The sequence below is a fragment of the Hemitrygon akajei genome, chromosome 10 (assembly GCF_048418815.1).
Source record: "Hemitrygon akajei chromosome 10, sHemAka1.3, whole genome shotgun sequence".
In the NCBI taxonomy this organism is placed as follows: domain Eukaryota; kingdom Metazoa; phylum Chordata; class Chondrichthyes; order Myliobatiformes; family Dasyatidae; genus Hemitrygon; species Hemitrygon akajei.
Genome location: NC_133133.1, coordinates 23,024,106 through 23,048,270, shown reverse-complemented (window position 1 = coordinate 23,048,270; position 24,165 = coordinate 23,024,106). Strand labels below are relative to the sequence as shown.

The following is a 24,165-nucleotide window of genomic DNA, read 5'->3' as shown; positions in this document are numbered from 1 at the left end:
CTGCAGATGCTGGAAATCCAAGCAACACACAAAAATTGCTGGAGAAACTCAGCAGGCCTGACAGAATTTTGTTTGTGCTTTCCCCCTCATCTGTTCAAAAGGGGCATCCCTCAAGTCGGAGGCTGTGCCTTCTGGTCCTAGATTTTCCCAAAGGCTAGCAACAAACTTTGATGCTCTCTTCTTCTTCTCCTCCTCCTCCTCCTCCTACATCCAGTTTCCTCCGAGACTTTCCATATGACGCCTCTGAGCTTTCTTCCTGAACTTGGGTTCTCCTCTACCACAGAACACTTAAATGCATCACATCTATTCCATGCCCACTCTGGAGTGATAGCTCACTCTATTATTACTCCAACAGCCTTCACTTTCAATGGACATTCTGTGGATCATCCTTCATAAATTCCACCAGCTCCAACAAAATTCCACCTTCTGGCATTTTCCTTTCTGCTCCCTTTTCAGCATTTCAAAGATACTTTCCCTGTGATTTCACGGTCTACTCATTTAACTGCATAAATCTCCTTATGACATTTCAGCCATGACTGCATCATGGAAAATACTCGATGGGGTGAATGGCCTAATTCTACAGATGGCTCCCGTTTTTTGAACGTTCGCTTTACGACAGCTCACTGTCACTAAAGACCTATATTAGTACCTGTTTTCGCTAAAAGAGAATTTTCGCTTTTACGAAAAAGATGCTCGCTTTATACGTGTGTTTACCCCGTGAAAGACTACCGTGACCGTGAAGCCTTGTGTGGGCAGTTGCCTGCGCATGCGTGTACGTGCCGATTTTTTTCCCTCCAAATCGATTTTGGTTCGCTGTCTTCCTAATTTTGATAAGTGAAACTACACTGTACATACAATATTTCTACTTTATATAGGCTGTATATTTATCACATCATTCCTGTTTTTACTATATGTTTGTGTTATTTTAGGCTTTATGTGTTATTTGGTTTGATTTGGTAGGTTATTTTTTGGGTCTGGGAACACTCACAAATTTTTCCCATATAAATTAATGGTAATTGCTTCTTTGCTTTACAACATTTCGGCTTACAAACGGTTTCATAGGAACGCTCTACCTTCGGATAGCAGGGGAAACCTGTACTATATATTATGATCTTCCCTGTGGAAGATGTGCTTTCACCTCTAGCTTTCGCACAATCCAGTAACACAAACAGTCCTTCCAGAACTTGCACTTTCTCTCCCCAGTCCAGAGCACTGCATTCAATGTTCTCAATCTGGTCTCCCCTACAATGGAAAAAAAACAAATGCAAATTTGGGTAATCACTTTGCAGAGCATCTGCATTTAGTTTGCAAAAATGACCCTGAACTTTCAGTTTCTTGTCACTCTAATTCTCCATTCCTTTGACAAATTCCCACATATGAGGCTTGTCCAGATGTTTACGTCGCTTGGCATCAGGATGAATTAGTAAAGTGGATTCAGTATTGACTTAGTGGAGTTGACAGAGCGTGATGGTGCATAAGTGATAGTAGATGACAGTCTCTCTTACTAGAGGCCTGTGACTAGTGGAGTGCCAAAGGGATCAGTGTTGGTTCAGCTTTTGTTTATCATCTATATTAATGATTTAGGTAATATTGTGGTAAAGTGGATCAACAGATTTATGGATGACACCAGGAATGGAGACGTAGTGGGTAGTTATCAAGTTATCAAAGATTGCAACGTGATCTGGACCAGCTGGAAAGAAGGACTGAAAATTGACAGGTGGAATTTGATGCAGACAAGTACAAATTGTTGCACTTTGGTAGGACCAACCAGGGTAGGACTTACATAGTGAATGGTAGGGCACTGAGAAGTGCATAACAAAGGGATATGGGAATATACTGTAGATCTATAAATCCTTAACAGTGGCATCACAGCTAGATCGGGTTGCAAAAAGAGCCTTTGGCACACTGGCTGGCCTTCATAAATCACAGTACAGAGTACAGGAGTTGTAATGTACTGTTGAAGTTGTACAAGATGTTGGCAAGACCAAATTTGGAGTATTGTGTGCAGTTCTGGTCACCTAACTACAGGAAAATTATCAATAATATTCAAAAGGAGTACATTGTATTTACAAAGATGTTGCTGGGATGAGGACCCGAGTTATAAGGAAACTAGGACTTTATTGCCCTGAGTGTAGGAGAATTAAGGGAAATTTGATAAAAGGTACATAAAATTATGAGGGGCATATATAGGGTAAACTCATGCAGGCTTCTATGCCCCCAGGTTGGGGGGAGACTAAAACTAGAAATCATAGGTTAAGGGTAAAAGGTAAAATATTTAAGGAGAACCTGAAGACAAACTTCTTCACTCAGGGAATGGCAAGAGTGTGGAATGAGATGCCAGTAGAAGTGGTGGATCAGGTTTGATTACAACATATAAGAGAAGTTTGGATAAGGACATGGATGGAGAGGCTGTGGCCCACGTGTGGGTCAACAGGACTAGGCAGAATAACGGTTCACCATGGACTAAATGGCCTGAGGAGCCTGGTTCGGTGCTGTAATGCTCTGACTTTACGCCCTTCATGTTTCCTACACTGACATGCTGGGAATTATGACTACATTTCAAAAAGGATTTCATGTGCTGAAAGGTAGTTTGCAATGTGGTGAGGCAACTATATAAAGGCAAGTCCACAAATGAACTCCTACCTCTGCCCTAGTCTGAAGCATTCAAGCACTGAAAGACAAGAGAGAGAGGATTTACAGATGAGTTAACATAAACGGTGATTGCTTCAAGTGTAAGGAATGATGTACACAGTAATGATGCAGCACTGTGATAATGTTTCCAACTCTACCATATGTTTTTGTTTGCCTAAGGGGGAAGGTGAACAGCTAGACGCCATGGTGCATATTGGCATCAACAATTGCAAAATGCAAGTAGACAGAGAAAATCTGGTTGGTGCTGTATCCCAAGAGAGGGAATTTGTAAAATGCCTACAGATGGCTCTTTTTTTTTAAAAAAAAGAGTAGCTTGTGGTTGAGCCCACTAGGGGAAAGGCAGTTCTGGATTGCGTGTTTTGCAATGACACAGATTTGCTTAGGAAGTTTAAGGTAAAGGAACCCTTAGGAGGCAATGATCATAGTATGATAGAATTCACCCTGTAGTTTGAGAAGGAGAAGCTGAAATCAATTGGATCAATGGAGTAACGGGAATTTAGAGATATGAGAGAGGAGCTGGCCAAAGTTGATTGGAAGGGGACACTGAAAGGAATAACGGCAGGACAGCGAACGCTGGAGTTTATGGGAGAAAATTCAGAAGGCACAGAAAAGAAAATCTCAAAGATGCAAAAATCTAAAGGGAGGATAATGTTACTGTGGGTGAGAAGTGAAGTCAAAGACAGCATTAAAGCAAAAGAGAGGGCATATAATATACCTAAAATTAATGGGAAGGTAGAGAATTGGGAAGCTTCAAAAAAAAAAAGACAACTAAGAGAGAAAAGATGAAATATGAAGGGAAGTAGCCAATGATTTTTTAAAAAAAGGTCACAAGAAGTATTTTACAGATATATAAAAGAGTAAAAGAGAGACAAGAGTGGATATCAGACTGCTGGAAAATGATGCTGGCGAGGTAGTAATGGAAGATGATGAAATGGCAGATGAATTTAATAGGTATTTTACATCAGAATTCACTGTGGAAGACAGTAGCAGTATGCCAGAAGTTTGAGAGTGTCAGAGGGCAGAATTGAGTGTAATTGCTATTACTGATAAGTAGTATTAGGTGTGGTTGGCATGTGGCCTAGTGGATAAGGCATCGGTCTAGTTATCTGAAGGTCACTGGTTTGAGCCTCAGCTGAAGCAGCATGTTGTGTCCTTGAACAAAACACTTAACAAAGCATTGCTCTGCAACGACGCCAGTGCCAAGTTGCTTGAGTCCTAGTGCCCTTCCCTTGGACAACATCGGTGGCGTGGAGAGGAGAGGGCAAGGCTTGCAGCTTGGGCAACCGCCAGTCTTCCATACAACCCTGCCCAGGCCTGCGCCCTGGAAACCTTCCAAGGCGCAAATCCATGTGTCTCACAAGACTAACGGATGCCTAAAAAAAATAAGGTGCTTGAGGTAGACAAGGCCTGAAGGTAGCAGGCCTTGCACCAGATGGACGACATGACAGGGTTCTGAAAGAGGTTACTGAAGAGATTGTGGAAGCATTAGTATTGGTCTTTCAAGAATCACTAGGTTCTGGAATGGTTCCTGAGGACTGGAAAATTGCAAATTTCACTCCACTCTTTAAGAAGTGAGGCAGGCAGAAGAAAGGAAATTATAGGCCAGTTCACCTGACTTCAGTGATTGGAAAGCTGTGGGTTCTATTATTAAGCATGAGGTATTGGCAGTTCTTGGAGACACATTAGCAAAGTCAGCATGGGTTTCTAAAGGGGAAATCTTGTCTAACAAATCTTTTCGAATTCTTTGAGGACATAATAAGCAGGATAGACAAAGGAGAGTCAATGGATATTGTTTATTTGGATTTTCAGAAGGCCGTTAACAGAGTGCCACACGAGGCTGCAAAACAAAATAAGAGCCCATGGTATTATGGAACAGATGGCACGGATAGAAGATTGGCTGACTAGCAGGAGACAGAGTGGGAATAAAGGGGGCCTTTTCTGGTTGGCTGCTGGTGACTAGTGATGTGCCACTGGGGTTGGAGTTGGGGCCGCTTCTTCTCACATTGTATGTCAATGATTTGGATGAAGGAATTGATAGCTTTATGACCAAGTTTGTGGATGATTCGATGACAGGTGGATGGACAGGCAGTGAGGAAGCGGGGAATTTGCAGAAGGACTTGGGACAGATTGGGAGAACGGGCAAAGAAGTGGCAGAAGGAATATAATGTAGGGAAGTGTACAGTCATGCACTTTGGCAATAGGAATAATGAGGAGTATTATTTTGTAAATGGGGGGAAAAAAATTCAAAAATCAGGAGGTGCAGAGGGACTTAGGAGTCCTTCTGCAGGATTCCCTACAGGTTAACTTGCAGGTTGAGTTGGTGGTAAGATAAACGTGATGTTAGCATTAATCTGGAACACAAGGATTCAAAAGTAAGGAAGTAATGATTAGGGTTTATAAGGCATTGACTGGTCAGACTGCATTTGTAATATTGTGAGCAGTTTTGGGCCCCTTATCCATGAACAGATATGCTGGGCTTTGAGAGGGTCCAAAAGAGGTTCATCAAAATTATCGTAGGAATGAATGGGTTAACATATGAGGAGCATTTGATGGCTCTGGGCCTGTACTTGCTGGAGTTTAGAAGAATGAAATGGGGTGGGGGGGGGAGAATCTCTTTGAAACCTTTTGAATATTTAAAAGTTTGGATAGAGCAGATGTGGAAAGGAGGTTTCCTATAATGGGGTAGTCTAGGACCAGAGGCCACAGCCTCAGAATTGAGGAGTATCCATTTAGACCAGAGATAAAGCAATATTTCTTCAACTGGGGGGGGGGGGGGGGGGTTTGAATGTGTGGAATTCATTGCTACAGATGGCTGTGGAGGCCAAGTCATTGGTTATATTTGAGGCAGAGGTTGATAGGTTCCTGATTAATCAGGGAGAGGGTAGGAGAAACGGATGAGAGTCATGATAGAATGGCAGAGTAGGCTCAATGGGCCGAATGGCCTAATTCCCCTCCTCTGTCTTATGGTCTTAGAGATATAGAAAGGTGGCAGAGGACATTTACCGGGATGCTGCCTGGATTAGAGATTCCGTTTTGTGAGGAAGACGGGGCTTTTCTCTTTGAAATGAAGGAGGAAGAGTGGGCGACTTGTTAGGGGTGTACAAGGTGATAAGAGGCATATATGAAGTAGACAACCAGCTCCCTTCTCCCCAGGTCAGCAATGGCCCATACCAGAGGGCATAACTTTAGGGTGATTGGACAATAGTATAAAGGGGAAAGCCAGTGGTAGGTTGTTCTTTTTTGGTAAATGCATGGAACACACTGCTGGGTTAGTTGTGGAGACATACACATTAGAGACATTTAAGAGACTATTAGAGATGCACGTGGATGACAGAAAAATGTAGGACAAAAGGATTAAATTGATCTTAGAGTGGGTTAAAAGGATAGCACAATACAGTGGGCCAAAGGGCCTGTACTCTGCTGTACTGTTCTATGTGCTTTATAAAAAAACTAGGCAAGCACTTGAACCTGAAATAAACAAAAATTCCTGATGGAACTCAAAGGGCCAGGCAGCACTTCTTCATCTGAACTGTCTTCTTGATAGTTCACTTCTCTCTTCAGAAACTGCCTGACACAATGAGTTCCTCCAGCTGCCCACTTGTACCCCAGATGCTTGTGCCTGTAAGTACTTGAATCTCCAAGGTTTAGAAGGGTAAATGGGTTTAGTACAGAATGGTTGACATGGAAACAAGGCTGAAGGCCTCGTTTCGGTCCTGTACAATTCTCAGATAGTTATATCTTCCCATTCTGCTCTGTGACTTTAATTAATCCAACGCTGTGGCTTTGCTTGACAGCTCAAGCCCTGCATTGTGGACTTTGCTTTGTGAATTAAAGATTAGTTTAAGTCACATACACATACAGTGAACTGCTCTGTTCAGCATCAATGACCAGCATAGTCCAAGATGAGCCGTGTGTAGCCACAAGAGTCATCGTGCCCACAACTTACTAAGTCTAATTTGTACGTCTTTTGGAATGTGGGAGGAAACGGGAGCACCCAGAGAAAACCCATGCAATCAGAGGGAGAACGTACAAACTTCTTACAGACCATAGCAGAAATTAAACCCCGATCTTACAGCTGCCAGTGTACCCCCATAATGTGAAGTGTTTTTGTCAGTGTTGTGAATTACGTCCAATTACCCTCAGAAAATGATCTTGTGAAATAAATTAGGATGTTTTACTATGCTAACATTATTAACAAAAGATGCTGTCGTTAATAACCTGTCTGTTGAAAATCTAAATGACATGATTTAAAAGAATCATCTATTAACCTGTATATACACACACTCAATAAACAAAAGTTACACATACAAACACTCACATTCAAAATAGCTGAATTAATGTGTCCCTTCATATTTCAGGCATTACAATTGAGGTTTCAGCACATTGCAATTTGGAAAATGTGCATCAAAGGTTTGAGTGAAGCAAACTGAAACAGATTGTTTTGTTCAGAGGTTTATTTGAAGACACTGTCAAGGTTACAAACGATACTATTAACGAAGGTGGACCAATGATTGTTCAAAGTAAATCTATCATCAAAATATATGCTGTATATGTTACTACGTACTCCCTTGAGATTCATTTTCTTGTGGGCATTCACAGTAAACACAAAGAGACAATAGAATCAATGTAAAGCTGCCAAGATGGACAAACAACCAACATGCAAAAGACAAACTGTGCAAATACCAAAAAAAATGCATCATAATAATAGTAATGAATTAATGTTGCAAACACAAGTTGTAGAGTCCTTGCAACTGAGTCCATAGGTTGTGGAATCAGTTCAATGTCGGGGTGAGTGAAGTTAACCACTCTGGATCAGGGATAATAACTGTTCCCGAAGCTAGTGGCGTAGGACCCAAGGCTTCTGCAACTCCTTCCTCCTGCATGGTGGGGGTCCTTGATAGCGGATACAGTTTTTCTGTGAGAACACTGCTTGTAGATGTGCTCAATAGTCAGGAGGGCTTTACACATAATGAACTGGGCAGTATCCCCTCATTGTTAGCACTTAATGATGCAGGACAGTGACTCCAGGCACTGATAGATAGATAGATAGATAGATAGATACTTTATTCATCCCCATGGGGAAATTCAACTTTTTTTCCAATGTCCCATACACTTGTTGTAGCAAAACTAATTACATACAATACTTAACTCAGTAAAAAAATATGATGGCGTGTAACTGAGCCCAGACCCTGGTAGGGAGCAATGGGGACGTTAATGATCCTGGATTTTGAAGGAAATCAAAATGGAATCCGTTGCAAATACATAATTGATCAGGAGAGAGGAACAGTCAATGTTTCACGCTGGAATGTCTTTGTCAGACCTCCAACCTGAAAATGTTGCCCGTTTCTTGTTCCACATTTCTATCAAACACTTTATATCCTGAGGATATTCCGAAGAGTCTCAAAGAATTCTTGATACCTGAAGTACACTGAAGTCCAACAAAATTAACAACCTGCACGAAACAGCAATGAAGTCAATGAGCAGGCAATCTAGTTGTTAATGAATCAGACGGAGGAATGTTAAATGTATCTATTGCATGGGCTTCTTCATCAGTTTCTGTACATTCTTCTTGAAGTGGATCAGGAAGTGGAAGTCAGAACACACAGCAGTACTGCTTGAGGGGTCAGTGTGGAAAGGGTGAGCAGCTGCAGTTTCCTGGGCATCAGCTTCTCACCTTGGACCAATATACGGATGCCATCACAACATTCAGTCATTAAGAGTTTGAGATTTGGTATGTCAAAGACTCCTTCTACAGATGTATAGTGGGGAGCATTTGATTTGTTGCATCACAATGGAGGCTCTCATATAGAGGATTGCAAGAGGCTGCAAAGGATTATAAACTCGGCCCACAATTCTTTCTTTCACTGAGCACATCTTCAAGAGGCAGTGTCTCAAGAAGGCAGCATTCATCAATCAGGCCCCTCACCACCTCGGACACGCCCTCTTCTCATTATTAGCATCAGGGAAGAGGTACAGAAGCCTGAAGACTCACACTCAATGTTTTAAGAGCAGGTTCTTCCATCTACCATCAGATTTCAGAAGTATGTATGAACTTGTGAACATCGCCGCATAACTCGCCTTTTGCGCTATTTCATATTTATTTTTGTAACGAACTAATTTTACATCCAGCACTGCTTCCGCAAAACAACAAGTTTTACAACATACACACGAGTGAATCTGCAGATGCTGGAAATAAATAAAAACACAAAATGCTGGCAGAACTCAGCAGGCCAGACAGTGTCGTCACTACCTCCTCGCACAGATGCCAGCATTTTGTGTTTTTATTTTTTTTTTAATTTTACAACATACGCTAGTGACAGTAACCTAATTCTGAACTTCTGTTCTGACGTGCTTGCAGAATGAATCAAACATGAATTCACCTACAATTTTGTCCAAGCACTAACAGCTATCTGATTAGGTTGGTCAGGGTCGACCATGGATGTTGCATCCCAGCTGTCTAGATAGGCAAGCCTGAGCAGTACAACATGGAGAGCAAGCTGCTAACCGTGTGGCAAGATCTCCCTCCCCACGTATCTGATGAGCCCAAAAGGAATGACTTCAGTACTCTCCTTCGAATTTTTCGTACTCTTCTTAAAAATGTAATTTCTCATCTTCAATAATTATTATTAAATTTTTTTTTACAAGAACCAGCAAGTAAAACATCATACCAAATATGAAAGTTGTCATAAAATCAAGTCATTTGAAATCTAAGTGACTGCTATTAATCAATTTTCACAAAATCGTATTTACTTTGTTTATCAAATACAAGTCAAATATTTGTAACAGTTTCCCCCATCTATTTTCTTGAAATGCAGTAACTTTTCTCCAGGTGAAGTTCTCTCAATTACAACAACCTTTCAATAATGTGGTTTCTTTTTGTGTTGAGTTAGCTTTCCTCTTGTTATTTAAGCTGTCTTGTCCTTCAATCTATCAATTCCTCCCCCCCCCCCCCCCAGACTCTGGGTCTACAACATTTTCTCTCCCAACACTTCATTTCTGATGAAAGATCCAAAACATGTCTCTATTTTCAGATACATCTTGACCTGCTGTGTAGCTCCAGCATATCCTGCCTTTATTACAATGCCTTGCACAAGTGAGGATTTCTTTTTCATTATTACTGTGCACCTTAGCTAACCTTGATCTTATTTTCAACCACTATCTACCTGTGCCTCTTGCAACAGAAACCACTTAACAAGAGTTCCTCTCCCTTCTTTGAGGGCTATAACTGCAGTACTGCCAAAATATTTACCACAACATTCCCCTTAATAAGGACCACTTGTATTAATTTTGCCTCAGAGCATTAAGCAGTGATTTTATCAATGAGGTAATTTAATCAAAATGTAATTCTGTTGACTTACTGCCAAACCCTTCTAGCAGAAGCCTGTTAAGTCCGGAGGAGTTAGACATCTCATCAAAAGAGTTAAACATCTTGTACTCCATAATTACACCACCATAGAACAGCCTTCAACAACCTGTACTTATTCAACCTAAGCTCAAGAGATTCTGCCATTGCTGGAAATTCAGAGCAACAGACACACAAAATGCTGGAGGAGCTCAGGCCAGACAGTATCTGTGGAATTTAATAAATTGTCAATTTTATGGGCTGAGACCTTAGAGAAGGAGTACAAGCTTTAAGGTGATAGGTGAAGCCAGATGGGTTGTGGAGGCTGGATGAAGGTGATATGGGGAAAGGGCTGGAGAAGAAGGAATCTGACATGACAGAAGAGTGGACCACAGGAGAAAAAGCTGTTCACAATTTTTGGTTGCTCTAAATGCCTGTGATTGCATTGATCTGCTACAATCTGTCAACTTGTGGTTGTGCCAAGTGACCTCAGAAATAGCAAGTTATTGTCGGTACATCACACAGATCTCATCCCTGCACATTAGTGGGATTAACACTGGGTACATGCTCTCAGATGTGCATTCCTGCAATTAGCAACTCTGAAAACTTGAAAATATCTCCAAAATAAGCAGCATGAAAAAAAATTGGTAAAACAAAGTATATGTTAGGGCATCATTTTTTAGTAATTAAAAATCTTTGCAACTCTGAACATTATTTTTGTTTCAAAAACTAAACATATTTAACATAGGACACTTTAGTATTTTACACATATTTGAGGAAGAAAAATAAAGTGTACAGGGAAAGAAGACTCTGCAGAGAATTAAGAGCAAACCAGCAATGGAATTTTACATTTCCTTTCTACTGTAATATTTGCTACAGCTGGAATGGTCACTAACCCAGTTCCTGGCAGCTTCAGCATTCGGATGTGGTTTCTTTGAATGGTAGTACAAGGAAACAGAGAAGCACAATGAAGCCTTGAGGTACAGTGTAGAGCTCCCTTTCTGTTCATTTCTCTGGCAAGCTCATATATCAGTGTTTTCTTCTCTTGAGTAATTCAGTAAAAAGTTCCATGATGCTTCTTCCCCTCCCACCTTCTTTCTCAAAACAGCCAAATCTTGCTGTATCCCAGATTTCTGCTGATCCTCTTGGTCATAGGGCCATATAGTCAGAGCGTTGCCCCTTATGCTCACCAAGTCTATACAGACCGTCTCAATTGCCTGCATTAACTCTGTATTCATATCCTGCTTTGCTTTGTCCATGTAAGTGCTTGTCTAGATGACTTTTGAATGCAGTGACCATATCTGATATCTTCAATTCCTCTGGCAGCAAGTTCCCAATATCAGCCATTCAGGTAGGAAAAAAAAGTGCTCTCCTCCAATCCCATTTAATGCTCCTCCCTCTCCCCTTAAATCTATTCCACTACTATGAGAATAAAGTTTCTGACCATCTAACTTATCTGTGCCTCTTTTAAGCTGATATACTATCAAGTCAATGCCCTCCCCTGCTTCTTCAAGGGAAAACAAAGGCCGTACAGTAGGGCTTCCTTATCCGCGAGTTCCGCATGCGCAAATTCAACCAATCGCAAACCAAGAAAACCCGGAAGTGCTCTTCCAGCACTTGTTGTTCGATCATGTGCAGACTTTTTTTTCTTGTCATTATTCCCTAAACAATGCAGTATAACAAATATTTTACACAGCATTTACATTGTATTAGGTATTATAAGTAATCTAGAGATGATTTAAAGTATACGGGAGGATGTGCGGTTATCGTGGATTGGGATTAAAAAAAAATTGGTAGTTCTCTTACTAAGTTGGAATAGGTACATCCGGTATTATTTAGCGTCAGTTAGTCAAAAGTTTGTCTTAGTATATAGTATATATTTTACCTTTCTATGTATATAAAATGCTTAAGAATGTATGTTTCAGCACTGAGCTCAGGAACAGAAGTTCCCAAGTTCGATCCAGTGACTGATCGCTCCCGAGCGCGCTCTCCATCCGTGCCTGGTTGATGTGGAGGATCAAAAACCCAAAACCCCCAAACCCAATAATTAAACCACTGTGTTGCTTAGTAATAATTGTAGCTTTCATCAGGCCAGGGCCATTCTCACTTTATCCTTTAAAATTGTTCTGATTGTTGACTGACTGTAGCCTGACACTTTTCCAATGACTAATGGTGTTTCACATCTTTCTGATTGCTTTATTATTTCCACTTTATTTTCAATCGTGATTATTTTCGTGAACAGAAACACTGCGGATTCAGAGCTCCACAGCCGGGTCCTAATGTCCACTGCACAGAGACAGGTTAAATAAGGTCTGGGGTTCTGCTGGGTCCTAGGATCCACCGCATTATGACAGGTTGAATAAGGGACTTGAGCATCCACATTTTTTTGGTATCCGCGAGGGGTCCTGGAACCAATCTCTCGCGGATAAGGAGGGCCGACTGTATATCCCATCTCTCCTTATAACTACAGTCCTCCACTCTGGGCAATATTCTCTGCACCCGCTCAGGGTTCACATCCTTCCTATAGTGTAGCAAGCAGAACAACCACCCCTCCCCCCCCAAAACACACATTCCACGTGTGATCTAACATGTATTTCCCCAAGATCCAAATAAACTCCAAACTTTTATATTCTGTGCTCTGACCTATGTAGGAAAACATGGAGGGAACATAGGACTTGAACCCAAAGATCTCTGTTCTTTAACGTCTTCCATTCCCATTTTACTTCCCAAATTCCATTACCTCACACTTGCCAGGATTAAACTCTGCCCAACTTTCCGTCTGAACTATATCATTATCCTTAGACAACCTTCCACACTATTCACAACTCTACCAACACCCGTGTCAACTGCATACTTAATCATACCCACTGCATTTACGTTCAAGGCATTCATATAAATTACAAACAGCTGGTGTCTAAACACTGATCACTGTAGTAAACCATGAGTCACAAGATTCAAATCAAAAAAAGCATGTTTCATCCTTACCCATCACCAAGCCACTTTTGGATCCAAACTGAGCCAGTTAGCCTGACGTCCACTTAATGTTCTGAATCAACCAACCAAAAAGGCTTATCAAATGCTTTTCTAAAGTTCACGCAGACAATGTCTATTATCCTGCTTTCATCAATCTTTGTTATCTCCTCAAAAAAAACCCAGTCAAATTAATGAGGCAGGACTGCCCCTGACCACCCTCATCAGCCCCTGCCTTTCCAAATGTACATAAATCCTTCAACACACACAAAATGCTGGAGGAACTCAGCAGGTCAAGCAGCATTTCTGGAAAATGAGAACAGGCCATTAACGTTTCAGACCAAAATGTCGACTGTACTCTTTTCCCATAGTTGTTGCCTGCCCTGCTGAGTTCCTCCAACATTTTGTGTGTGTTGCTTGGATTTCCAGCACCTGCAGATTTACTCTGGTTTCAGTATTTTCTCCAATAATTTTCATACCATTGATAAACTCACTGGTCTGTGGTTACTAAGCTTATCCCTGCTTATCTTCTTTAAAAAAAAGGGGGGGGGGGGAAGGAACAACAATATCAATTGTGTAGTTTCCTAGCATCTCTGCAAAGGAACTTAAACAGCATAGAAACAGCCCCTTGGCCCACCAAATTCATGTGACCTTCAGAGCATCTATTTGTATTAAGTCTAACCAATCTCCTTTTATCCTCCGTTGATTCCCCCGCCCCCCCCCCCCCCCCCCGGATTCTACCATGCTAACTCAGGGCTATTTCACAACGGTCAACTTCCTAGCAACCTGCACCTCTTTACCTCTTTGGGATGGGGGGGGGGGGGGGGAATAAACAAGATTGGAACACATAGGAAACTGATGCAGGCACATGGGAGAAGGTACAAACGCCACAGTGGTGAAGATTTAGCCTGGTTTACTGGAGCTCTGAGAGAACAACCAGCCCAGCCCTCGTGCAAACCCTCCTCCATTTCTTTGAATGCCGCCTACATTGACATCAGGTGAGTTTGCACCCACAGACATGGATACCACGTCTGGAGGAGTTACAAGGTCCTTTCCTCTCCACTCCTTCCAAAGTCCTTCCATATTGGCATTTCTCCATGGAAACTGAGCCACTTTTTCAGAAAAACTGACTGGCAAAAGTAAAAAGAAACAACCCGACTTGTGGCTGGTTACGCAAATGAAGTACAGTTGGCCCTCCTTATCCGCAAGTTCAGCATGCGCGAATTCAACCAACCGCGAATCGAGAAAACCTGGAAGTGCTCTTCCAGCACTCGTTGTTCGAGCATGTACAGACTTTTTTTTCTTGTCATTATTCCTTAAACAACGCAGTATAACAACTATTTTACACAGCATTTACATTGTATTAGGTATTATAAGTAATCTAGGGATCATTTAAAGTATACGGGAGGATGTGCGTAGGTTATCATGGATCAGGATCGAGAGAAAAAAAGCAGAAGTTCTCTTACTAAGCAAGTTGGAACAGGTACATCTGGTATTATTTAGCATCAGTTAGTCAAACGTTTGTCTTAGTATCTAGTATATATTTTACCTTTCTATGCATATAAAACACTCAAGAATGTATGTTTCAGCGCCAGGCTCGGAAATGGAAGTTCCCAAGTTCGATCCATAGAAACATAGAAAATAGGTGCAGGAGTAGGCCATTCGGCCCTTCGAGCCTTCACCACCATTCAGTATCAAGGCTGATCATCCAACTCAGAACCCTGTACCTGCTTTCTCTTCATACCCCCGATCCCATTAGCCACAAGGGCCATATCTAACTCCCTCTTAAATATAGCCAATGAACTGGCCTCAACTGTTTCCTGTGGCAGAGAATTCCACAGATTCACCACTCTTTGTGTGAAGAAGTTTCTCCTCATCTCGGTCCTAAAAGGCTTCTCCTTTATCCTTAAACTGTGACCCCTCATTCTGGACTTCTCCAACATCGGGAACAATCGTTCTGCATCTAGCCTGTCCAATCCCTTTAGAATTTTATACGTTTCAATAAGATCCTCACTCAATCTTCTAAATTCCAGCGAGTATAAGCCTAGTCAATCCAGTCTTTCTTTATATGAAAGTCCTGCCATCCCAGGAATCAATCTAGTGAACCTTCTTTGGTAGTCACTCTATGGCAAGAATACCTTTCCTCAGATTAGGGGACCAAAACTGCACACAATACTCCAGGTGTGGTCTCACCAAGGCCTTGTACAACTGCAGTAGAACCTCCCTGCTCCTGTACTCAAATCCTCTTGCTATGAATGCCAACATACCATTCGCCTTTTTCACTGCCTGCTCTACCTGCATGCCCACCTTCAATGACTGGTGTACAATGACACCCAGGTCTTGTTGCACCTGCCCTTTTTCTAATCGGCCACCATTCAGATAATAATCTGTTTTCCTGTTCTTGCAACCAAAGTGGATAACCTCACATTTATCCATATTAAATTGCATCTGCCATGAATTCGACCACTCACCTAACCTATCCAAGTCACCCTGCATCCTCTTAGCATCCTCCGCCCAGCTTCGTGTCATCCGCAAACTTGGAGATGCTGCATTTAATTCCCTCGTCTAAATCATTAATATATATTGTAAACAACTGGGGTCCCAGCACTGAGCCTTGCGGTACCCCACTAGTCACTGCCTGCCATTCTGAAAAGGTCCCGTTTACTCCCACTCTTTGCTTCCTGTCTGCCAACCAATTCTCTATCCACATCAATACCATACCCCCAATACCGTGTGCTTTAAGTTTCCACACTAATCTCCTGTGTGAGACCTTGTCAAAAGCCTTTTGAAAATCTAAATATACCACATCCATTGGTTCTCCCCATCCACTCTACTAGTTACATCTTCAAAAAATTCTATAAGATTCGTCAGACATGATTTTCCTTTCATAAATCCATGCTGACTTTGTCCGATAATTTCACCTCTTACCAAATGTGCTGTTATCACATCTTTGATAACCGACTCTAGCATTTTCCCCACCACCGACATCAGGCTAACTGGTCTATAATTCCCAGGTTTCTCTCTCCCTCCTTTTTTAAAAGGTGGGGTTACATTAGCCACCCTCCATTCCTCAGGAACTAATCCAGAATCTAAAGAGTTTTGAAAAATTACCATTAATGCATCCACTATTTCTTGGGCTACTTCCTTAAGCACTCTGGGATGCAGACCATCTGGCCCTGGGGATTTACCTGCCTTTAATCCCTTCAATTTACCTAACACCACTTCCCTACCAACATGTATTTCCCTCAGTTCCTCCATCTCACTAGACCCTCGGTCCCCTAGTATTTCCGGAAGATTATTTATGTCCTCCTTAGTGAAGACAGAACCAAAGTAGTTATTCAATTGGTCTGCCATGTCCGTGTTCCCCATGATCAATTCACCTGTTTCTGACTGTAAGGGACCTACATTTGTCTTAACCAATCTTTTGCTTTTCACATATCTTTCAAAGCTTTTACAGTCAGTTTTTATGTTCCCTGCCAGCTTTCTCTCAATCTTTTTTCCCTTTCCTAATTATGCCCTTTGTCCTCCTCTGCTGGACTCTGAATTTCTCCCAGTCCTCGGGTGTGCCGCTTTTTGTGGCTAATTTGTACTTCGTATGTTTCTTCTTTGGAATTGATACTATCCCTAATTTCCCTTGTCAGCCACAGGTGCACTACCTTCCCTGGTTTATTCTTTTGCCAAACTGGGATGAACAATTGTTGTAGTTCATCCATGCGATCTTTAAATGCTTGCCATTGCATATACACTGTCAACCCTTTAAGTATCATTTGCCAGTTTATCTCAGCTAATTCACATCTCATACCTTCAAAGTTACCCTTCTTTAAGTTCAAAACCTTTGTTTCTGAATTAACTATGTCACACTCCATCTTCCACCATATTATGGTCACTCTTACCCAAGGGGTCTCGCACGACAAGATTGCTAACTAACCCTTTCTCATTGCTCAATACCCAATCTAGAATGGCCTGCTCTCTAGTTGGTTCCTCGACATGTTGGTTCAGAAAACCATCCCGCATACATTCCAATAAATCCTCTTCCTCAGCACCCTTACCAATTTGGTTCACCCAATCTATGTGTAGTTTGAAATCACCCATTATAACTACTGTTCCTTTATTGCACGCATTTCTAATTTCCTGTTTAATGCCATCCCCAACCTCACTACTACTGTTAGGTGGCGTGTACACAACTCCCACCAGCGTTTTCTGCCCCTTAGTGTTATGCAGCTCTACCTATATCGATTCCACATCCTCCAGGCTAACGTCCTTCCTTTCTATTGCATTAATCTCCTCTCTAACCAGCAACGCTACCCCACCTCCTTTTCTTTCCTGTCTATTCCTCCTGAATATTGAATATCCCTGGATGTTGAGCTGGATATTAAATATCCCTGGATCCAGTGGCAGATCACTTCCGAGCATGCTCTCCATCTGTGCCTGGTTGATGTGGAGGATCAAAAACCCAAAACCCAATAATTAAACCACTGCATTGCTTAGTAATAATTGTAGCTTTCATTGGGGCAGGGCCGTTCTCACTTTATCCTTTAAAATTGTTCCGATCGTTGACCGACTGTAGCTTAACGCTTTTCCAATAACCGATGGCGTTTCACTATCTTTCCGATTGCTTTATTATTTCCACTTTATTTTCAATCGTGATCGTGTTTATTTTCGTGAACAGAAACACTGCAGATTCAGAGCTCTGGCGCTGGGTCCTAATGTCCACCGTATTGAGACAGATTGAACAAGGAACTTGAGCATCCGCGTTTTTTGGTGCCCTTGAGGGGTCCTGGAACCAATCCCTCGCGGATAAGAAGGGCCAACTGTATGGAGTGGAGGGAAAAAAAATTGTGCCTGTCTGCGAGAAGGAATATCTGATGATGACAGGTTCTGGAGCTGGAGGATGGGAGCATTCAAAAGGTGAACTAAAGCAACACTTAGAAAACGATTTAGAAATAGAAACATAGAAAACCTACAGCACAATACAGGCCCTTAGGCCCACAAAGTTGTGCCGAACATGTCCCTACCTTAGAAATTACTGGACTTCCCCATAGCCCTCTATTTTTCTAAGCTCCATGTACCTATCCAAAAGTCTCTTAAAAGACCCTATCATATCTGCCTCCACCACCGTTGCCAGCAGCCCATTCCACACACTCACTACTCTCTGAGTAAAAAACTTACCCCTGACATCTCCTCTCTACCTACGCCCCAGCACCTTAAACCTGTGTCCTCTTGTGGCAACCATTTCAGCCCTAGGAAAAAGCCTCTGACTATCCATACGATCAATGCCTCTCATCATCTGATACACCTCTATCAGGTCACCTCTCATCCTCCGTCACTCCAAGGAGAAAAGGCTGAGTTAATTCAACCTATTCTCATAAGGCATGCTCCCCAATCCAGGCAACAGCCTTGTAAATCTCCTCTGCACCCTCTCTATGGCTTCCACATCCTTCCTGTGGTGAGGCGACCAGAACTGAGCACAGTACTCCAAGTGGGGTCTGACCAGGGTCCCATTTAGCTGCAACATTACCTCTCGGCTCCTAAATTCAATTCCACGATTGATGAAGACCAGTACACCATACACCTTCTTAACCACAGAATCAACATGTGCAGCTGCTTCGACCGTCATATGGACTGAGACCCCAAGATCCCTCTAATCCTCCACACTGCCAAGAGCCTTACCATTAATACTATATTCTGCCATCATGTTTGACCTACCAAAATGAACCACTTCACACTTACCTGGGTTGAACTCCATCTGCCACTTCTCAGCCCAGATTTGCATCCTATCAATGTCCCACTGTAACCTCTGATAGCCCTCCACACTATCCAGAACACCTCCAACCTTTGAGTCATCAGCAAACTTACTAACCCATCCCTCAACTTCTTCATCCAGGTCATTTATAAAAATCACGAAGAGTAAGGGTCCCAGAACAGATCCCTGAGGCAAACCACTGGTGGCCGACCTCCAAACAGAATATGACCCATCTACACCACTCTTTGCCTTCTGTGGGCAAGCCAATTCTGGATCCACAAAGCAAGCTCCCCTTGGATCCCATGCCTCCTTACTTTCTCAATAAGCCTTGCATGGAGCACCTTATCAAATACCTTGCTGAAATCCATATATACTACATCTACTGCTCTTGAGTCTTGTGTCTTTAGTCACATCCTCAAAAAATTCAATCAGGCTCGTAAGGCACAACCTTCCCTTGACAAAGCCATGCTGACTTCTCCTAATCATATTATACCTCTCCAAATGTTCATAAATCCTACCTCTCAGGATCTTCTCCATCAACTTACCAACCACTGAGGTAAGACTCACTGATCTATAATTTCCTGGGCTATCTCTACTCCCTTTCTAGAATAAAGGAACAACATTCATAACCCTCCAATCCTCCAGAACCTCTCCCGTCCCCGATGATGCAAAGATCATTGCCAGAGGCTTAGCAATGTCCTCCCTCACCTCCCACAGTAGCCTGGGGTACATCTCATCCGGACCCGGCGACTTATCCAACTTGATGCTTTCCAAAAGCTCCCACGCATCCTCTTTCTTAATATCTACATGCTCAAACTTTTCAGTCTGCTGAAAGTCATCACTACAATCACCAAGATCCATTTCCATAGTGAATACTGAAGTAAATAATTCATTAAGTACTTCTGCTATTTCCTCCGGTTCCATACATACTTTTCCACTGTCACACTTGATAGGTCCTATTCTTTCACGTCTTATCTTCTTGCTCTTCACATACTTGTAGAATGCCTTGGGGTTTTCCTTAATCCTGCCCGCCAAAGCCTTCTCATGGCCCCTCCTGGCTCTCCTAATTTCCTTCTTAAGCTCCTTCCTATTAGCCTTATAATCTCCTAGATCTCTAATATTACCTAGCTCTCTGAACCTTTTGTAAGCTTTTCTTTTCTTCTTGACTAAATTTATTACAGCCTTTTTTATACCACGGTTCCCGTACCTTACCGAAACTTCCGTCTCATTGCAACGTACTTATACAGAACTCCACACAAATATCCCCGAATATTTGTCACTTCTTCCATACTTTTCCCTGAGAACATCTGTTTCCAATTTAAGCCTCCAATTGAAGTCCCTTCAGTTCTGTTCCCACTGTGGTGAACTACATATACCTGTCTGGACACGCCCCCCCCCCCCCCTCCACCGCTGACTGCTCCTGTGGCTCCTCCCAGAGACCCCGGTATAAAGGCGATTAAGGCCTGAGCCCTGCCCTCAGTCTCCAGGATGTAGTAAGATGGTCAATTACTGCTTGTTCTTTCTTCCAATCAATAAAAGCCAATATCTCGCTTCACGTCTCGGAGAGTTATTGATGGTGCATCACCCACCTCCCAGCCATCCTAGTTTAAACTCTCCGCCAGGATATTGGTCCCCCTGAGATTCAAGTGCAACCCGTCCTTTTTGTACAGGTCACGCCTGCCCCAAAAGAGGTCCCAATGATCCAGAAATCTGAATCCCTGCACCCTGCTCCAATCCCTCAGCCACGCATTTATCCTCCTCCTCATCCTATTCCTATTCTCACTGTCGCGTGGCACAGGCACTAATCCCGAGATTACTACCTTTGCGGTCCTGCTTCTCAACTCTCTAGTCTTTTTTTTCAGGACCTCTTCACTTTTCCTACCTATGTCATTGGTACCAATATGTACCACGACTTCTGGTTGTTCTCCCTCCCACCGCAGGACGGTGGGACGTTGGACACGATCCGAAACATCCCGGCCCCTGGGAGGCAAACTACCATCCGAGTTTCCTTCCTCCGCCAACAGAACGCAGGATTATTATTCCAATAAACACTACGTTTCAATAAAATTGCAGTAACATTCCAAATGATTAAGTAAACCTCACAGCTCGTTTTAAAGGGATTTCATGTGCAGTAGATAATTGTTTTGATAATGGAAATTCCAATCTAATTGTATGAATGCTGCTAACAAATTACTTGGCTGAATAAAAGCCCACATCAAAAAGAGTTCGAATCGCATCACTAAAGCTCAAGTCAGCGAACACAGTGCCACATTCCTGTGACGGCGTCAGCAGATTGAGAAAGGGACCCCACTCACCTCGGGAGCGGCGGCAGCAGCAGCTGATCGCGTTTCCCACTCAGGCTTGTTCTCAGGACGGGTACCATCTGCTGTTGGTGAGCCTGAAATCTCGCTCCTGCTCTGCAGCCTCAGTTCCCGTTTAACCTCGGATCGGAGATCCAAGTAGCAAACTAGAGTGACCAGGTGAAGGCACAGCGACAGCACAAAGAAACTCAGGAAGATACCACAGTTATTGCACTGCTTCCTGCAGCTGCAAGTTGTGGGAAGATCTTTCTCGCAGTTTAAAACTTTTCCCTCGAAACTTTTCGTTGGCATTTTTAGAACTTACAAACCAAAAAGTTTTTTTTTTAAATTCTAAAACACAAAATGTAATTGACTTTTTCTTAACTCCGTTTAGTTCTCAACAGCAGCACCTTACTGCGCTGAAGTCACTCACAAGTGAGTGGTCAATTCTAGGAGACTGACTGAGGTTAAAAGCACATGTCGATCAAACCAGCAACAGCCCACCTCACGACTGGCTCCGTTTTCCTATTGGTCATTTGTTCCGTCCATTAAATAAGATCGTGATAACTCTGGGATCAGTTTGGATAACAATATCATTTTCAAATTCGTTCGGCAGGGATAAGGGCAAAGATCTTTAAAAGCAGGTAAAGGTCAATGTGCATATTTTATTCGATATAAAATGCTTGCACGTCGACGTCAACCATAGCATGAAACCGGCGCAACTTTACAGGAAATTTTTGTGGGGGGGGGGAAGCTTTTTTTGTTTATAAATGCACAATTAGCTGATGCGAATTGGACGAAAATGCATGGTCGCATCAATGATGTGATCGTTCTTGCGACTTCCGGAGCCTTTGTCCTGCGTCAAAGTGTTAAGTGACTCGATACCCAGCCTGTAACCAACATACCATGTCCTATGCTGGGGAAACCGTGCAGCTAAACTCCCCACATGCTGAGTTACAATTGTCTCTGAATATAAAGAGAAACATGCTGCAGGAATCACCGTAGGTTAATTTTTCCTGCAACTTCTTTAGGGCTGTGGTAAGATAATATTGCTGAGGCAAAAAAAAAAGGTTTTTAACATGCAGCACACACAAAATGCTGGACGAACTCAGCAGGACAGGCAGCATCTGCAGATTTCCTCTTGTTTATAACCTTTAAATTCAGTTGTTAACGGTCTGGGCATTGGTATCAGCGAGGCTTTGTTGTCCTGGACAAGGTGAGGACAACTGAAATCCCCTGATTTCAGATCCCCGGATTTCCCCTGAAATCCATCTTGTGAAGGTGTGATGCGTGTTAGCCACATACTCTGAAGCTGAGTTTTGAAACACCATTCCCTCAACCACAGAAGCATGTGAAAGGTTGAGCCTTTGCAAAGTTCTTTTAATAAATCTTCCTTGCTGCACTAACCTGTCTCCAAATATTTAAGGCTCACAGTGAAGCTCTGAAACAACCTGAACTATTCCCTTAACTCAGAGAAGCCTGATATGGATGATGAGATTCACTACCACCTTCACTGCCCCAGTACTCTTCAGAGTACTTGAAGACAAAACCAGTCTGCCAGGCCACATTGACATCTGTCCTTTTGTATACTTCTGAGGAATAGAGGCATTGGTCACCCATCCCACACTGACCAACCAGCCATTTACACTAATCCTAATCTTAAAACTTAAAAGTAAATTTATTACTGAAGTATATATAACTATTAGGATGTATTCTGGAGTTATGGTATATAGCTAATATTAATTTCAGCAGCAGTCTTCAGATTTGAAGACCATAAGACATAGGAGCAGAATTAGGCCATCTGGCCCATCGAGTCTGCTCCGCCATTCAATCATGGCTGATCCTTTTTTTCCTGTCTCCTCCTCAACCCCAGCTCCCGGCCTTTTCCCCATAACCTTTGATGCCATGTCCAATCAAGGACCTATCAATTTCTGCCTTAAATACACCCAACGACTTGGCCTCCACAGCTGCACGTGGCAACAAATTCCACAAATTCACCACCCTTTCGCTAAAGAAATTTCTCCACATCTGTTTTGAAATGGCGCCCCTCTATCCTGAGGCTGTGCCCTCTTGTCCTAGACTCTCCCACCATGGGAAATATCCTTTCCACATCTACTCTGTCTAGGCCTTTCAACATTCAAAAGGTTTCAATGAGATCCCTCCTCATCCTTCTGAACTCCAGCGAGTACAGATCTAGAGCCATCAAATGTTCCTTCATTCCTGGAATCATCCTTGTGAACCCCTTCTGGACCCTCTCCAATGCCAGCACATCTTTTCCAAGATGAGGGGCCCAAAATTGTTAACAAGATAGATAGATAGATATTTTATTCATCCCCATGGGGAAATTCCAACTTTTTTCCAATGTCCCATACACTTGTTGTAGCAAAACTAATTACATACAATACTTAACTCAGTAAAAAAAATATGATATGCATCTAAATCACTATCTCAAAAGCATTAATAATAGCTTTTAAAAAGTTCTTAAGTCCTGGCGGTAGAATTGTAAAGCCTAATGGCATTGGGGAGTATTGACCTCTTCATCCTGTCTGAGGAGCATTGCATCGATAGTAACCTGTCGCTGAAACTGCTTCTCTGTCTCTGGATGGTGCTATGTAGAGGATGTTCAGAGTTATCCATAATTGACTCAGCGCCCTTCGCTCAGCTACCGATGTTAAACTCTCCAGTACTTTGCCCACGACAGAGCCCGCCTTCCTTACCAGCTTATTAAGACGTGAGGCGTCCCTCTTCTTAATGCTTCCTCCCCAACACGCCACCACAAAGAAGAGGGCGCTCTCCACAACTGACCTATAGAACATCTTCAGCATCTCACTACAGACATTAAATGACGCCAACCTTCTTAGGAAGTACATTCGACTCTGTGCCTTCCTGCACAAGGCATCTGTGTTGGCAGTCCAGTCAAGCTTCTCGTCTAACTGTACTCCCAGATACTTGTAGGTCTTAACCTGCTCCACACGTTCTCCATTAATGATCACTGGCTCCATATGGGGCCTAGATCTCCTAAAGTCCACCACCATCTCCTTGGTCTTGGTGATATTGAGACGCAGGTAGTTTGAGTTGCACCATATCACAAAGTCCTGTATCAGTTTCCTATACTCCTCCTCCTGTCCATTCCTGACACACCCCACTATGGCCGTGTC

At 42.6% G+C, this 24,165-nt stretch overlaps 1 protein-coding gene across 4 annotated transcripts in view; it reads right to left on the bottom strand.

The window, feature by feature from the left end:
• Window positions 1-21,426, bottom strand: part of eda (ectodysplasin A) — a 239,093-nt gene extending 217,667 nt beyond the window's left edge. For all 4 annotated transcript variants that reach the window (XM_073057898.1, XM_073057899.1, XM_073057900.1 and 1 more), the window contains exon 1: window positions 21,023-21,426. In XM_073057898.1, the coding sequence (XP_072913999.1) occupies window positions 21,023-21,319 (297 nt within the window). In that variant the 5' untranslated portion in view covers window positions 21,320-21,426. The remainder of the gene's footprint in view (window positions 1-21,022) is intronic.
• Window positions 21,427-24,165: the final 2,739 nt, after the last annotated feature.